Source organism: Falco cherrug, chromosome 3, assembly GCF_023634085.1.
Source record: "Falco cherrug isolate bFalChe1 chromosome 3, bFalChe1.pri, whole genome shotgun sequence".
Lineage (NCBI taxonomy): Eukaryota > Metazoa > Chordata > Aves > Falconiformes > Falconidae > Falco > Falco cherrug.
The window spans coordinates 96517651-96536109 of NC_073699.1; the positions used below are offsets into that span (position 1 = coordinate 96517651).

An 18459-nucleotide genomic window follows, 5' to 3' on the forward strand; every position below is an offset into this window, starting at 1 on the left:
GCCACCCCCCCTCATCCTGGGTTTGCATTGAGAGGACCTGCCGTTCACCCCGAGGACCACGCTGAGCCGGTTCCGGATGCAGCTCATGCAGCAGGAACAGACACCGGGAGTGGGGCAGGAGCGTGACCCCACGCACCGTAGGCACCAACGGCCGTATTTTGGGCTTGATGCCTTATGTAGCTGAGTTGCATAAAAGCTTCACCGGCTTCTTCTGGAGAGGCAGAGAAACCGTCCTTCCCCTTGTTTTATACCCTCAGGTTCTCACTTCACACTTAGAAGCACTGATTAGTGAAAAGATGGAAAGAAAGCAAACTCCTAATTTTAGAATGTCTTTGATAGTATTGGCAAGCAGCAACAATATTTCCTTTTAACATGCTTAGAGGACTCTGAAAACAAGAAAAAACAAGACCCAGTGCTGCCTTTTTTTATATAAAAAAAGCTAGTAATTTAATAATTTTAAAATGACTCTCTACAAGATAACAAACTGTAATACAAGCTTGCAATAAAGGTTCTCCTTTTGAAAGCACAAACTATCAACGTAACCGCTAAGCTTCGAAACACCTTCTTGCTTTCTAAGAATACACGGCGAAAAAAAATGGACAAGGGATCCTGACAGAATCCCAAACAACACTAGCACAAAAGAGGTTTGCTTGGATTGCTTTTCAGCAACTGGCTGTTGGTTACGATAGTGTAACTGCCCTTTCGGGGTGTTACGCCAGAGCCAAGCCCTGGAGCCCATTCTGGGCCAGCTGAGGTTGTGCTGGCTCCTGCTGCCCTTCCAGGAACATTCTGGAACTCTGGAAGCGATATTATGGCAGCCATGAGCCACCTTCACTCTGGGACAATACATTAAGGCTGCAAGATTTCACGTGCTGCTGAAATGGTTTTGTTATCCAAGACGACAAATCCCATTTCAATGAGGCATGTGCGTGGACACTAACTGGGAAGGTGAGCGGTCAGGCAGGAGTGCCTATTTTCTGGGTGCTGTTGATCTCATAACTGGGTATTTACCAGTGATCCGCTTGCTGATGCAAACGCTCGGGACACATCAGTGTGGGACTACCTCGAATTACACAAGGACGCTAGTGTTTCTGCTTTAAAAACACCAGAATCGCCCAAAATTTGCCTTAGCCATCGCTCACTTTGAGGCGTGGATTTTAGTCTGAGGACCCCAGGCAAATGGTGTTCTGTGACTTATTTTTAGGGAGTTTGCAAAAAGCAACCGCGACAAATAAGCTTATGTGTTTTGGAGCAGCCAGCACGTGTGAAATTTCTAAAGCAGTCTACTGCTCTGATAACAGTTTTTAAGGGTCTAAATTGAAAATTACTGGGTAGGATTGTGTGTACTTAGTGATGGAATGGCCCCATTAAAACAGGAGGTCATTTTTCACAACAGTGTAGTGCAGAAGGACCAGCACCTATGCAACAGAATTTGGAAAAAAAGCCCAATAATTGAATGGAAGTCAGAACTGCAACAGATACAATTAATTCCCAAGAATGTCCTAGAAGAATAAGTGCTATTTCTTCATTAAATTTTGTATATGCCTAGAGATGTTTAAGTTATCTGTTATTTCAAATTAAGCTGTCTTCTTTCCATATGAATTACCATGTGCATGTTTATCCCTCTGGAAGGGACTGGTATTCTAAGACACTGCTCATCTGCAGCCTCAAAGACGAGCCCAGTGGATCCTGGGATGCTCTCAGGAGAACTCTGAGTCCATGAACAATAAGGCTTTCCAGCCTCACTGTTAAATTTAATTGCTGATGCAAAGACATACAAGGTAAACACGTATGAATTTACATTGCTGGGAATTCATCCACATTTTGAAATCCCACGTTGCACAGTTACTAGAAATAGCAAAGTTTGAATGCCATCAGATATTAAATACATACGATTTTGCCTTCCTCCTCAGAAGGCTCTACTTCTTATATATCCTAAAAACGCTGTTCTCCCAAATGCTGTATGCCTTGCTTGATGTGTTGCTGCTTGCAGTTGTGCATATACGCTAGTCAGAATGGTCAAATGCTGTACATAATAAAGCAACATCAAGAGGAGAGTTAAATCTCATGGAATTAACCTATAGAAAGTAATTTCTAAGAAGAGAATGGAGTTCTATGAGAACCATCACACTTGCTTCATGGATTGCTACAAGAAGGTTTCACAACCAAGTTCATGTGCCAAAATCAAGATGGAATGAAAGAAGAGTGCAGCATCCAGTTAACAAATATACTGAGGAAACGGGCAGTATATACAAAAAGATAGGCGCTGCTTACCCGACGCGTAGTTTTTAAGGTGCTTAATTGATGTTTTAAGGAATGTAGCAACATATACATATATGCAGTGTATACAAACCTAAATGTGTATTAGAAACATAATATAGAACCAGATATATTCCCAAATCCCTGATTTCATTAGATTCTCTAACGCGTAAGAATGTATTTAAAATTTTTCATTAAAAAAAAAATAATGATAACATTTACATAAAAATAGCTCCAGTTTGTCTGCTTTGCTGCTCATGGATTGGATTCCACTGGGTTTCATGAGGATGCCATTTGGACCAGCGAGAGTTTGAACAACTGTGCGTGACGAGACATCTCTGTGACTCGGTCCACCATCTTCTGTAGGGCTGCGGTGTTGGGGTAATGCAAGGCAGCCACCTTGGTAGCCAGAACAACGCTCTTCAGCAGTTCACACAGCTGGTTGCTGGAGTTCATCACTTTGTTACGTATGTCCTGAGTTGTCACTTGCCTCATAAGCATGTCCCCAATGAACACAAGTTTGTGAGCGCTCAAAATGACAAATTTGCTGTGAGCCACGAAGATTCGGGGGGGCTGAGAAGCATTGACGCAACTGAAGAAGGCGTCAATGGCGTTTAGGAGGGAGTTGAAGTGAGTCTCGCACTGGTCAGAATAGAATAAAAGCAGCTGGCTGTCACGGGAGGTGGCAGTGCTGTTTGCAGTCTGGAGACCTTGAGGTGGTTTCCATTTTGAGATGTCATTCTCTACTGGCTTTGTGATCTCTTGCTCCAGACGTTGGAACTGATTGATCTGAAAGGCAAATGAAAAGGCTCTCTTCAAAGAGCATTCTCCTAAGACGTTGTTATGTGTTACGATTTCACCTTACGCCTCAGGACAGCCCTGGGCATCCCAGCTTGACCTTATGCTAAATAAGAAGTATGTTTTCTAAGATCTTTTATTTTTGGAGAGTGAGGGGCACTGAAGTGCTTTGGTTACCATAAATCCAAATACATAGAGTTCAGAAGGGAAAACCATCTAAAATACTTTATTTGCATTTCAACAAAAAGAAACCAACTAAAAAAACAACCAACCAGCCTCCTGAATTTACAGGCTGTTTGAATTTACAGGCTGTTGCTCATTTGGAATATTCTGAAATCACAAATGAGAGAGATGGAGCCAAGTGGCAGTGACTCCTACACAATCTTTAAAAAGCTGCCATCTCCGTGGGATTTTGAGATGACAAACCTTTAACTCTCACCTCCACATTGCTTGTACAATTTTCTGCCATGCAATATGGCAACAACATATTGAAGAATTAATGAGGGCACAGTGACAGCCCTCCATCTTATATGACCTATTTTTTTTTTAGCATTTAAAGTGATGTTAAGCACGATATTTAATTAATGGTATCACTGTTTACCGAACAAACGTGCAGGGGGCGCGTGTATTCAGTGTGGCCCAGTGATTAAGGCACTGAACTGCAGGTCGGGAAGGCCAAGTTCTCACGCTGGCTTTGTGACTGGCCCACTGTGAGACACTGCAGAAGTCTGTTTCCCCTCTGTGGTAAACTTTTGGAGACAGAAACTGCTTTTTCTTATATGTACGCGCCGGGCCCACCACAATGGTGCATTGTATAAAAAATAATTACCTTCTGAAGTTGAGAGGGTTGGAAATTGTTTGCAAGGGAAAGGCTTATTTCTGCCACAAGAGGTGTCACTCTAAACACTGACAGCTGTGGCTAGGCTTCTGCTCAGGTATGGAGTGGCAACAAGGAAATGAACAGGGCAGAGATGCTGATCTTCGGAATAGCTGCTCTGCAGCAAATACCGAGGGTTTCTTTGGCATAAGCAATCACAGCACACATGGTGCCAGGAAGGTGCTAAAATTTTGATGCTTATCATTTCCCATTTGGAGCATGACAGTATGCGGCTTTGTCCTTCGCAGTCATAAATCCATTAATGGTGGAGCCTGACTGGTATAAATCCCACTTGGAAAGAAACTAACCTGGAGCTGCTGTTTAGCCAAGACCTAATACCTGTCATCTTCATCATCTAGCACCTGGGACAACTGTGTGTGCTGGCGCTCACACACACCTCACAGCCATGATGCTAGCAGTTGCACACTGCTAAGGGAAGGGCCCCTCCTGCTTTACTTGACAAATACTCCTTACGTGCAAGCAACACTGCATATTAATGTGATTACTGCACCTGAGCAAACATACCTGATGGTGCTCTAGCTCCATTTTGCTTTGCTTGATGATATTTTCTTTCTCCAGCAGCTCCCTCTGTTGCCTTTCAAACTCTTCTTTCCCCTGTTTTGCATAACGTAAGACACCGTGTTAAATCAAACCCACTAAATGACATCTCATAGGTCAAATAACAGGCTGCTTTGCATCGGCTTTTTCACTGGTAGTGCACCACTAAGAGTATGGAGAAGAAAAGGATAGTGTGGCACAGCAAAAGGCTACTGCTATTTTTATATATATTATATATATAAGGCTATATATATATATATATATATATATATATATATATATCACCCCGGTGGAATTACTCTTGAATGTAATACGTATTAGTGCGGCAATCTAATTGCTGCTTGCTTCCCTGAAAACAGCTTCTGCAAAAACCAGACAACTCTTACGTGGCCTTGTGCAGAACAAGGTGTTGGGTTTACCTACCTGCAGGTGAACATAATCGTAGTCGTCCATCCAGCTCTTTTCTGAGCTCTCACTGGTGGTACTGGGAGGGTGCTGACCCTTACTCAGGAGCGGAGGAAGGGAACTGCAGTGGTTCTGTGCTTTTTCTCCATGACGCTGCATGTGAGGATTGTCATATAGATAGTCAGGAGCGTTCATGATATTCTCTGGTATGTTTTTGAAACGTGAGCTACTCAACGCCTGTTTGAAGAGCACCTCTGCGTTGATGCTGATGGTAGTGGTCAGTTGCTTGGCATCATCCGGGACTGTCCTTGCCACCATAACAAACCGATCCAGGTCATCACACTTGTTCTGCAGTCTGTTGACAGCTAGAACGTTCAAAGACCAGTTGTAGCTGTTCAAGTCGTGACTGGTTTGGGTAAGGATCTGGTGAGAGTCCTCCAACCTTTGCACTTCCCTTCTCATTTTGTTAAGAAGGCTGAACTCAGATAGGCAGGAAGCATTGGCTGCTGATCCTTTCGCAAACTGGAGGTACTCCAACAGTGACTGCTCAACCTTATCCACAGCAGTGTGAATTTCATTGATGTGTTTCTCCATATATCCATAAGACCGCCAGTCTGCTGTAATGAAGGCCATAAGGTTACTGACAGCTGTCTCCACCATCTGCTGGAGGCGATAAAGCCTCTCTATAGCAGTGTCTGGGTCAAGGATTAGTCTTTTGTCCTGTGCAGTTGATGCTGAGAAAGAAGAGTCTTTTGATGTTGTTGAAGATGTGGACATATTACTCCTTGTGCTTCCTGTGCTGGAGAAAGACAACCTGTTTATCCCATCAGTCACATCCTGTAAGCCTTTAGTGTCTTGGAGGACTGGTGGTGGCACGTCATATACACCTTCTCTTCCTTCTGGGATGAGACTTTCGCTGAGTCCTGTCTGTTGTCCTGGGAATGCAACTCCTCTTGGGGTATCATAAACATCTTTTTGAGGTGCAATTTGCTGTCCAAGAAAATGGTTTTGATGGTTCACAGGGATGTCATAAACATTCTGTTTCTGTGGCACTCCATCTGGCAATAAAACGCTCTCAGGAGAAAATTTATTAAGTTCTTTCCCAGTTGCTTTGGTGATGGGAGGAGGAATATCATATACTCCTTCTTGTCTTACACTGTGGCCAACTGGAGACGAAAAATCCTGCAAATTTTCCCTCAGGCCTGTATCATCTCGGCATGCAGATGGAGGTGTAGCATAGACCTGCATCACAGAAAGCAAACCATGAAACTGGCTAGAACAAAAAATATTTTACATCTTCCACATGGCCTATAAAATGCTGGGGTGGATGACCTGCCATTGACTTTCATGGAGTCAGCTACTTATCCTGCGTCTGACGGAGCATCACTTTCAGAATCTCACTTTTTAGCATTCATCTTGATGCAAATTTTTAAAAGTAGCAAAATCCAAAGACAGCACGCTGCCACAAAGAGAATATAGGTCTAATTATCAATTCACACTCCATAACATTAATAACTTCGATGCAGTGCATCACTTTACCAGTTTTAACGGTTTAAAAAACCAAGGAAATCTTTAAAGTACTGAATCTCCTTTTCCGTCAGGATCACGTATGAACTCTTGTTTAAATATGTCTTTGGTCAGACATGAAAATACAGGATCTTGTGGAAACAGCGTAATACTTACCCCTTTGGCGGGTGGTATGTCATAGACTCCTAAAGCTTTTGCTTCGCCCATGGGAACTGGAAGCGCAGGCCCCTTAACCGATGCAGGGGGAATGTCATATATCTAAAGAAAGAATAAATTGATACAGACAAGTCACCTCAGGAAAGCTCTGGTCTCAGGTGAGTTTTCCTGGTTTCTGTGTTTCCTCTCATACAGCTCAAAGATGATCAGAACTCTTCAACTTTGTTTCGTATGGGAGAGCTGCTGGGATTGGCCTGGGATTTTGGACAGTTAGGAGGAAATGCACTTTGCTGGGCCCGCTCTGGGCAACTGTGTGGACAGCAAGCTGGAGAGATGAAGTCATGGCTGACTTCCGTCCTGACAGTTAAATCAAGGCCAGTCTATTATACATACCTGTTGGGGTGAACAGGGGAGCAGTATAGTCACGTTACCAGAACGAATCACACCCTTAGTGACAGAGATCAGAGGGGCTGAGGAATAAGCTTGTACTAGTACGCACTAAACTCTGAAACTAAGGCTGCCCTTGTCAGCATCACCTATCTGCTTTATCAGGTGCAGTGTGAGCTGTCTCACTAGCAGAGAGTACAGCTGTCAGATGTTTCAAGCATCCCGTTTGGTGGCGTGTCCAACGTTACAGTGGGTTCTGCATGTAGTCTAAGGCCACCGTCTGAATGTCTCTTAAGCCAGACTTCCCAACAGTTCTGGCCATTCGGTGTCAGCCTGTGTTATGTACTACTGAGCTTCAACGTTATCCTCTAAAGGAGCTGCTCTTTCAAAGAGCCGTGGAGAGATGCAGGATCGTTGGGTTATAGGTCCTGCAAGCATTTAGATGTCTGTGGTCTTGGGGACTGAATGCTAAGGGTGTTCCCCAGAACAAAGATGTATTTAAGTTCAGTGACATGGTGCAGTAGACGTGGTGAAAATAACTCCCTGCATAGTAGCTGTTCATCTAGGCGATAATTTTACCCTTACTGAGTAAATTACTGTCAACTATGCAACAACAAAGTAAGGGGGAAAAAAAGATTGTTCTCAGGGAGCAAGTTTATTCTGTTTAGATACAGTCTTTGATCAAAACACAGAAAACAAATGGGACTTTTGCGTTTGGTGTGCTGCCAAATCTTAGTCAACATCAAATACAACTTTGAAATACTTCTGCGCTCTGTGAATAAGCCACAGCATCTAATTAAAACATATTTTCCCTCTGAAATGAGAGAATTTGCTTTGCTCATAAACTTCCAGTAGACATTCATCACCTTCTGTGCCCTGTCAGTGCTGCTGGCAGTTTTATTGGTACTTACCCCTTGGAGAGGGCGAGCAGGGGGGATATCGTAGGTATCCTTCTGGTATTTGGAAGGGAATTCATAAACATAACCTTGTCCTGACCTGACTGGAGTTATTACCTGTGCGATAAAAGAAAAGAGGAAACTAAGTCTCTGAGGATGTTGGCGTATTCTCTCTGTAACTGCACAGGGTATAAACAATCTAGTGCTATTAACATTCACTCTTTACGTGGCAACGTTAGTAACACGAGTCTACATGCACTTCTGACAGTTGAACACCACCAAGTGACTGTTAGTAGCTACAAATGCACCATCTTTTCCTTTTAGACCATGTTCTGACATGGCTGCTTGCTAGTGCTACAGCATCTTCTGTTTGTCAAGCACAGGTTCTCCAGCAGGGCTACGGGAGTTTCGTCCCTTCCTCCCACTGAGCACAGACCACACAAGCTGACAGCTGACGGTTACACCACCCGACATACACGCTGATCCTGCTGAGGTGGAGTGTCCCCACTTACTGGCAGAGGCTTAAAATACTACGTTCAGGCTCTGGGAGGTACTTCCCACCTACTCTGGCAGGGTGTCTTGTGCTACTGTGCTCCATAGCACAACATCCTGGATAACTGGGTGTGAGCTGTGGCTCTGGGAATTCTTTACATAGAAAAGCTATGCTTAACCCTTCCAAAGCGGGACGTTCAGCTTTCCTCTCTGTTTGGTTCGCCTATATTAGTGGCTAAGAGATAGGAAACATTAAGCCATTCTTGGAAGTATATAATGCAAGAACAGCCTGTGAAAGAAAAAAAAAAACTAACTTAGAATTTTCATTTTTTGACATTTTCTACACCATTAACTACCATAATGACTTCAAATAAACCTTGGTAAAATGCCTCGTGTCTTGGACAGCATCTGCATGGCAGAATTTCAGTATAGTGTGGTATAAAACAAATGTTACCTAACCTCAAGAAAGAGCTGGGTTTACAGTGGAAATGCTGACATCTTAACCTCTGCTGGTGCTATTTAGCTCTAACAAAAAAATAGAAATACTGTAACACAAAGGCATAAAATGTCAAATTACAGAGGCCTGTACAAGATGTAGCTCTGTACTCATATGGGGAGAATTCTGTATGACAGCTCCCTAACTGTCTTTGGAAATGTATGTATGACATACAACAGAGTTTCTGCCCAAATGCTCAGTAAAGATCCTGTAAGTTTTTGCTGTAAGGAATGCTAGTATCCCGGCCAGATTCCACAGGGAGCTTTGCTTGACTGAGGTCTGCAGGGAAAGCCCCTGATGCTAACCTGCTACCCCCTCTCCGCTATGGTAACAACACAGGCTTTCCTTCTTGTACCAAATATTGCTGTGTAATCTCTCTCCCTGTGCCACGAAACAACCACTGGATTTTCCCCCTGGGGTGACTGCCGTACCAGTATGCAGTACACGCCTGACCGACTGGGAGCAGCCCAAGGCGGTGTGGCCACTGCCCCAGGCGAAGGAAGGCCATTCAGCCTGGCAGGCGGGGAACCAGTGGGTTTTGCAGCTGCTTTTCCTTGAATTAGCATCAGAGGAAGGAACTGGAAGCTCTATGGTCTCCAGAGTGCTGGGTCACTTTGCTGCCCATGAGAGAACTCCTGCTGAATTGGGTGTGCGGTTAATAGGGCTTACATACAAGAGTTGCTTAAAAAGAATCTAAAAAGGTATCGAATTTATGACAGACTGTTCTCTCCCACCGAGTCACCTACTGCACTGTAAAAGGTACCTACAGACACAACTTTCAGAAAGTTCTCCCTTAAATTACTGGAAGAAGCTTCCCATAATGGATCGCTCCAGACATTACTCCTCCCAGGCCACTCTCATGTAATACTGGGATTATTTTGTTTGCCTGAGAAACTGCTAACCTGGATCAACATTGCTTCCTCATGCTTTTTCTGCCGGTGAGGGCTGGTGATCAGACTAGCTGTCTATTTTTTGCCCCCCCCCTTTTTTTTTTTCCCCCTTTTTTCTTTCAGTTGGGTGCTGCCAGTCAAACGCTTTCCACCCAAGCCAGGAACAGAAAGATTTGGTTTTAGGCAATGTTTACTCAGACTTCCAGGGACTTCAAAATTACCATCATAGTGTTGCTTTAATAATGAGTCACTGGGTGTTTAAAAATGCTCCTGCGGGAGAACAGCCAATGCACAGTAAACACGCAGGGCTGTTTCCTGGGTAGCCCGTCTCTGTGATCCCTTCTGCTACTGTGAACACTGTGGCACTAGGCTGCTTGCTAATATGCCGGGAAACTGCTTGACCGCTCCAGAGGAAAAAAACCCAGTCTGTCCATGGCAGGCAGCCAGAGACCCCCCCACCAGTTGCACCCCTGCAGTTTGGCTCTGCTTTCCCCACTGCCTAGCAGAACAAAGCAGGAGGCAGGCTCCAAAAGGCAGGTATTGGTCCCTTGGTCTGAAATTTTTATAAACCCTTGCTCAGCTGTGGTCTGCTTCAGAAGCTGAACTCTTATCGTAAACCCAGAGCAGGAATAAAATTTGACCACATCTCTTCCAGGCCTCAGATGTGTGATGCTTCTTGCAGTCCTGCCCATGGAGGCAACGTATGGCACCTCTGCAGCAGCTTTATGGCACCTCAGTTCTCCGAGGTTTGCACAGCACTTTAGAGAAGCGCCTTTCCACAGGCTCAGCCCTAACTGTCCTACCCATCTCATGCCTAAGCGCGTTCAGGATACAAGACACCACCACCCTCTCCTTGCTCAGAGAATTAATTGCCACGAGCAAACTCAAAGAAAAGTCACAGGCTTCCAATATAAAAAAGGGAGCTCAGCTGAGCAGCGCAGGGAATAAGGCATAGAATCACAGAAGGTTGGAAAGGACCTTGAAGATCATCGAGCCAACCCTAAATCTAACACTGCCAAACCCACCACTAAATCACATTCCTAAGCACACACAAGTAAAAGCACTTGCTGTGGTTGTTACAGGTAAACACGGTGTTTCGCTTTTGTAAAAAGAAGCTCTGCTGGCAAAGCAGATGATATCCTTACGCTGTGGAGACCAGAACACATGTGGAGAAGCTACGCTCGTGCTCAGTATTTACAGAGAGATCCTCCCTCGCTCTGCGTACAGGAGTATCATGCAGCTGTGATTATTCTTGTAGCTCATCCTTAGAGACCTTTCCCATTTTTCACAAGAGACTGACACACCAGATGATATAGGAAAGGTTTACAGTACTGCAGGGCTGCTTATATACTGTGCCATTATACAATCCTGAATAACTCCACTAAAGCCAGACCGGCCAGATGAAGGCGGCCCGTCTCACCCAGAGCTGCAGGGCTTCTGCTATCACGTATCTTGACACTTGCTCTCTTTCCCATACTTGACTAACCCCAAGGAGCGGCCAGGCAGAGTCACTCCTTTATTTAGGTGAAACAACCCCCTGCCCTGAGTGCTTCTGGCTGTTGTCAAAGGAAGCGAGAGGCTAAACCACGACGTGCCTGATTCTGGGTATTCATGGGTACAGCCTGCCTGTAGGGTGACTGCAGGCAGGAGACCTGAGCTGCCTGCAGCGCTGTGCTTAGCGGTGCACTCTACTTAAGGTGGCATTTATTTTCCAAATAAAAATGCATCAGAGGCTTCTATGTCGGCTCCTTTTTAGGCTTGTGAAAAAGCTATACAGAAGACAGAAAATACAACTTTAAGAAACCCAGCAACAACCAAGCTGTTGTTAACATGAAAGACAATTTTTCCTCCCAGTGACTCAGGTATATTTCCCCGTGTGGAGGATTATTATCTAGTAACAACATGTTCTGAGCGATTTCACATAAAATCTTCTGCAAATGCTGATCTGGTCTGCAGTGAGTACCAGAACATTTCCTGCTGTACCTCTACTCCTCTTCCAACACTCCTCACTAGGTTAAACGTGCCTGTGAACTGCTTGTTCCTAGTCCATTCAGAACAGCAGCAGCTCATCGCCAAAACCTATCCTGAGCGAACGTTGTGTAACAGTAATTCAAACAATATCCACGCTACTTCACAAAGTGAAACTGTGGAGCTTTGTTCTGATTCTCATGTCTCCAAGACATGTCTCATGTCTCCTCATAGGTCATGTGAGCCAGGACATGTGGCTGCACTGCTGCTTCTGCATGAGGAAGAGGGAGGTAGCAGAGTAGGTGAATTAAGAGAAGTACCAAACCCAGTATTTTCAGAAGTAACTTTTGATTTTGGATCTTCATCCATAAACACATTGAATGAACTTGCTGCTTCTGAATGAGATGCTCAGCCCTTTCAGTGCATTGTTCGACCATTTTTTATGGTTTTGAATGTTTGATGGCGGTTTAATTTTGAAGATGGACTTCAGAAGGAAGGAGGTGGCTGCAAAAGAAAAGGTCCTCTTCTCTCACTTCTGGAACAGGGATAGAAGCTCTATCTGGTACTTCAGAGTTTATTTCCTAACAAATGTCACTGAACTTCAGGCCTTGCGAAGATTTTTCCTCCTTTTACCTGTTCTCTTTTAAGAATGCCTGTGGTCATCTAAGTTTAAATAATCCTGCATTTCAAACCAGCAATTTTCCTTGTTTACGCGTTAAGGGAAACAGATGGTGTTCCCACAAATTATCTAGCCGAACATTCTCAAAACATTGTTAACCACTTAATCCATGCAGAGTAACTAACCGGGACCTGGTTTGGCTCTGGCAAAACATGTAATGAGCCTACTTCAAACTTCCAGTACCGCAAAAGAAAGACAACTGTGCAGAAAGTTTGTTCTGTTCTTGCTAAAGACCATACTCTTCCAAAAGCAATTACTTGGGTCTTTTCCATGCCAATGGCATGTTACTAACCAAGAAAAAGAGCTGAATGTGCATGTACTTTGCAAAACATCCAGTCCTGTGGTTCATTAAATCCCTCTTCCTTAAATACAAGGAAAAAAACCCCAACTCATTCTATTCCTTCCAGGATTAAAATGGATGTTAGGCTGCAATAGAGAACATTCCTAACCCAGGCAGCAATAAAACAGTTCTCATGCTTACGGCAGACGCACAGCAGCGTAGTTTACATTGTTTAACAAGGAAAAATAGCAAATAAACCTACTGAAGCCAACAGAGTTACTCTGAATTCATAGCAGCACCGTGGAGGGCAGAATTTGGACTGTTCCCATAAGCAGCAATACCTGAGATGCAGAATGATGGTGGGAGGTGGGAGAACTGAAGCTGAGGTTTGCTGCACCTCCGCAACACCTCACCTCACCCAAACCACAGGCACACAGGGGAGCTGAAAAGGGCAGCTTGCTATTTCCCAGCACAGTCTCTTAACCCCAAGAATGTCTGCTGACGACTTTTAAAATAGATCAGTTCTTTTTGGAGGTAGAAAAGAAGAGGCACGTGAGGTGAAATTTCACGTATTCATTTTAAATCTGGATGAAGAATTGTATTAAAATATATCTCCTCCCATTATGCTCCCCTCTTCACCCCATGGTAACTCTCAGCAGTTGGTGAGCTATTGCCACCAGCTGCTGCTAATCTCAGCTGTCAGCCCCGTATCTATTAAAACCAGCTGTACCTTACCCTGGGAAGGGTCCTGCCCTGGAGGAGGCCAAGTGGTGGGGTATAAAATGGGGCTGCTAGTAAACCCTGAATGTGGGGAAAAATGACTCAAAATGTAAGTAAAGGGGAAAAGAGCATGTTTGTTTTCTGTTGTGAAGTATTTCTGTAAGTTTAATACAAAGCTCTAGTGGTTGAAATCCTGTTCCTAAGCCTCTTGGGTGGATATGTAACAGCTACCTGGGCTTTCTTAGGCTTGTAAGAAAAATCAAATAGTTAAAGAAAATATGGGGAAATTGTAAGAGAGAGGAATTAAGGGGAAGAATGTAATTCCTGCTCTCTTGAACTCCCAGTCCTTTGGAAGGCAGTGGCAGGAGCCACTGAACAATGCAAAATCAGGCTGTGAGCTGCCTCTTGGCCATTCTGTTTTGCTGTATGTATTTAAGAAAGCCAGGTATGTCTCCTTAAATCATTTTTCTTTGGGAAAGTCCCTGTGGCAAAGTTGAACAGCAAGAAGGTTGTGTTAAAGAACGGAGTTTCTAAGGTAATCTGGGTATTTGAAAGAACCTAGCTAGCTGGCTAAAACCCTGTCCTTTTTACAGAGAGCACGTAGGGTGTCCTCTCTGTCTTTTGCAAGCTGCGTTAAGATTCCCAATAACTGATAATGAATTTTCTGACAGTAATACCTATTGTATCACTTGGTACTGCTTACTGTAAAAAAAGAGCAAAAACGCTCTTATGATGCAGTAGCCCCAGCTTCTTTATTTTCTATATATGATGACACACAATGTGTTTTTCAGCTGTCAGTGAGTAAAGGTTGGGGTTTCATTCTCACATGTGTTACGGATATTCACTCATAAATGTATTTGTAGGCTGATCTAGGTCTTAGGATTATGAAATGGTAATGCTTTAACCTAAATAACGTATCAACATTGGGCCACTATAAACTGTCACATTGGAATATTTTCTGCCACAACTGAACCATTGAGGAGCTTTCGATCAAAGCTCACAGGCTGAAAGAGCGGGGAAGAAGCTTGTAGAGGCATTTCTTCTAACGCACCAGGCTTGTAGCTGCCACTGTGAGTTGTGTCTAGCAATGAGCCCAAACATTTCTGCAAGGTAAGAGGAAATCAGCAGAAATGACTGCATTTTCTTTCCTGGGTTGAGTGAGTTATCACCTCTGTGTGGTGGAAAGAAACGTGGTATGAACACACACAGTGATACTACCACTTGCCTTTGGGTGTTCCCCAGTGAATTTTCTGAGAAGAAGATTCAGATACGTGAAGAAAAGGAAATGTGACAATTACTACCCTGATACAGAACTGATTTATTTCCTGATCTTGCTTTCAAGATACACCTGCTTATTTTCTCCTATGCTTACAAAGATCTGCTTTTCTCCTGAAAGTGAACATGCTCTTAGGGCTAAAGCGTGTCCAGATGTCGCTGATTCATGGTGCGTTAAATTAAAAATGCTTAACATTGCAGGCTCAGGGATTTAAAGAGCAGGTTTTAAATGTGGCTCTGTAGTGCCTCACCAGTAGATGCCCAGTCTTAAAAAATGCCTGTGATATTGTAATGCAAATGACAACAATGAAAATGGGTGTTTCACTTTTCTCCTTTTGAAGTCATATTATTTCAACCAGATTTATGCAAGTTTTGGGTTGTAAGTCTTGAAGATGTAGAGCTGAAGTTGTGAAACTGATTTAAAACACAAAATGTGAAGTCATGAGCTGGCCTTGATTCAAACCATCAGCTGCTGGTGATAATGGTATAGCCATAGCCAACTGCTTTGCAACTAGCCTAATTCTGACTCTTTAACTTCTGCTGTGACCTTTTCCATTAATTGGCACACAAAAGCAGGTTAATTACACTAATTTTCAGTTTTGTTTCTCCTATATTTTGTCTCTCCAAATATTTTTTTTTTAATCTATGGAGTTACATAAATGACCTAAGCTCTGATTCACATGAGGGCTGTATTAAGTGTAGGGGAATGCTGCTGACTTGCATCAGATGTTGCTTTGGATTATAGTGTCGAGTTTTTGCTTGCTGCTGGTGTTCATGATCACAAACTAACTGCAGATACAAAGGTCTGTCTCTCTGCAGACCTTACTGAATGAGCAGTACAAGGCACAAAAAACCTCAACAACTTTGTCACTGACAAGACTTGACTGGGGTTTTTTTTGCTTTGTTTTATGATGTTTTTGTGACCTGGTTCTGCTCTCTCTCGTACCAACTCTAGGGCTTTCTGCTAGTTGTGTTATGAGCAATGTTTCTGCTTGCTTCAGTGGAACAGGCTTGGTGCTGGCTGGCCTTGAATTGCAAAGCTGACTCAGAAGGGGTATTTCCTAGCTTCTGGTGGAGTCATTCTTGCTTACAAAATGAGATTAAAAGGAGCCAAACTAACATTTCTGAGGATCTCCCATTTTTGAGAGGAGAGGAAGAGAATAAGAGATGAGCAAAATATCCCCATTATTATGAAATTATCAGGATTTCTAAGAGAAGTGTGAAAGAGGATACTTTGCCCAATACTCTTGTTACGAGTTTTACCAGCGCTGTCCCTGTGACAATTACTTCTTTTTAGACAGTGAGATCCCCATTTCTGCATGGATCGGCCAACAGGACTAAAGAGCTGCTGTGTTACCGTACTGGTGATAGAACAGGCATGGGCTTTGAAATAAATGTCTGTGGATGGCTCTTACAGAGAAAGAAACCCCCCAGATTATTGTGTGCTAAGTTCTAGTGGAGAAATAGGTGCAACTGCTAAAGCATTCTCTGGAAACCTGTGCTTAAATTTGAGCTGGAGTTTTAATTAATGAAAGTGTGTGGCGAAACTCAAAGTGTTTTGGTGTCTGGCCTGTAGTAAATATTTAAAGCAGCATCTTGCTTTGGCTGTCCCAGCCTGTCTAGTCTTCCCATTTTAAAAAGGTTGTCACATTAAGAACCATTTGGCAAATACGCATTTGTTTTCTATGCCAGTAATACTATGACTTCTCTTCTCAAAGACAGAAGCCTGAACTTAGGGCAAGTTTGAAGGAGGAGAGGAAACGAAGAAAAGGATGTGAAGGTGAGGTGCTGGGACAGGTAGAACACTGTGGTCTTACTGTTGTGAATGACATGAAATCCTAAGGTCTCACAAACAATAAATCAGTTTGTTCACTCCGAACAACTTGTTTCAATTCCTTTGAGGAGCTTCATCTTATTTCAGTTATTTTTTCCCTTCTACGCTGAATTTCTAGATGGAATGCTAGGGGCTGGAGGGGAATAAAACTTCATTTGGGATTTGCTGAAGTATGGTATTTCCATGACTACTTGTTTCCTGTCAAATATTTTATTTCTTCTTTTAAGACATTTCTCAGAACAGGTCCTTCCCTGTCAACAGTTCCAGTTTTGGTGACTGGCAATTCCCAGTGGGTAAAAAAAAAAAAATATGGTTGAGATAAAGTACTGCCAAAGAGTTTCAGTTCCACAAGACTGTCCTCAGAGGTACACTTGGGCAGAAACCAATGGAAGTGTCCCTAAAGCCTTTAGGTTGGCAACCATCTTGCTGAGAGAAGTAGGCTAAGAAAACCTTCCATCAGGAAGAAGCTCAACTTAATTTGATTTATAGAGGCTGTCTGGCTCACAAGCTGTATTTTAGCTCCATTTTTGTATGGCTTCCTCAAGGCAGCTGTACAGACAAGTGCTCCCATTAACTGGTGTTTAGAATAGCTTGCTTTGGCAAGTTTGTGGAAGGTATAGACACCTTTTAAACAGATGTAAACGGCATCCTTAACTGTCTGTTGCATCTATATAATAATTATCCCAGACCTTAGTCAGGACTGGTTGTGAATATAAAATGTTCTGATGAGACCCTATAGGAATAGGTTAGTTTCTTTTAAGGATTAGGGATGGACTCTTACGGAATGTTTCTGTCTCCTAAGAACTTAACTACATTCATTTCACTTTGATTCCATTCTAACAATCTGTTTTTGTAGAAAGATTTAGAATCAATTTTTTGAAAAAATGGATGAAATATTAGCACTGCTATTTTGAAAAGAACAATTGAGATGTTTCATGCCAGACATGTGGAGTGATGATATTCTGATGCTAATTAGTCTTCCTCCAAAACAAAATGTCTACAAAATCACTGAACATCTGTAAAGCCTTTAGATTGCAATAGAATTGTTTTCTGTCAGCAACCTGTCTTCATCTATTCATTTCCTATCTCCAGAAACCATGCTTCCTCCTTATGATGAAATTCACTCTCTGAATAATCGGTTTTCCACTTGTGTTTTTGTAAAATGCTGCTGTGTTTAGGTTTTAGTCCTTACAGGGAAACTTAGATTACCCCAAATCAATGCTTGGTTAGTGGGCTTCCAGATGTAACCAAAGGTCTGGTTAGGTTTCTAACCACCACAAAAAGAGCCCATAAAATTGCATTTTTCTTTTTATAGTTTTTTTTAGCTAAGGTTTGATCCTGCACTTGTCCCTGTGCAGGCGGGTTTGTGTCCCAAGGGACCTCAGTTATTGGATGAGATTGCAGGACTTGCCTTTTTTCAGATACTAAAGGGAAAAAAAATGCATGCCTCTGGTCTACAAATAGAACTGATTAAAAAGAGCCCCACGCTTAGGAAGAAACGGGGAGTAATGTTGAGCTCATATGTTTACTCAGCCTAATAAAATGCAGTCTTTTTCTTAAAATACTTCTCTACACATAGCATCAGTGACTAACTGCTGCTTACTCTGTCTTGTGGATGAGGGTTTCTTCACTCTGTGGTTTTCACAGAGATCAGATCAGGAGGACAGATTAACTGCACAGGCTCTTTATCAGTAAAATATGTGACATTAATAGAAGAAAAGCCAGAAAGTTACAAGTGGAACTCTCAAGCCTAAGTAAAAGCCTGTGTGCCATTTTTACCATTGAGTTTGCATTGAATTTGAGAGAACTTCACCCTTTAGAGTGCACTTTGAAACAGAGCATTGAGTGCTGAGGTATGTGTTACTGCCCCTGCTCCACTCAGCAAATTTGCTGTGGGTTCAGCACTTTAACATTGAAGTGATGTTTTGTTACTAATGTGAAAGCAGAAGAAACGAGGGACTG

The 18459-nt window shown here is 43.0% G+C and overlaps 1 protein-coding gene across 4 annotated transcripts in view; it reads right to left on the reverse strand.

The window, feature by feature from the left end:
- Positions 1-315: 315 nt before the first annotated feature.
- The window catches only part of NEDD9 (neural precursor cell expressed, developmentally down-regulated 9), a 107120-nt gene continuing 88976 nt past the window's right edge, over positions 316-18459 (reverse strand). For all 4 annotated transcript variants that reach the window (XM_055703878.1, XM_014276505.3, XM_055703879.1 and 1 more), the window contains 5 exons: positions 7879-7980; positions 6581-6682; positions 4916-6139; positions 4460-4549; positions 316-3048 (listed from right to left, as the gene is read on the reverse strand). In XM_055703878.1, coding sequence (XP_055559853.1) covers positions 2539-3048; positions 4460-4549; positions 4916-6139; positions 6581-6682; positions 7879-7980 — 2028 coding nt within the window. In that variant the 3' untranslated portion in view covers positions 316-2538. The remainder of the gene's footprint in view (positions 3049-4459; positions 4550-4915; positions 6140-6580; positions 6683-7878; positions 7981-18459) is intronic.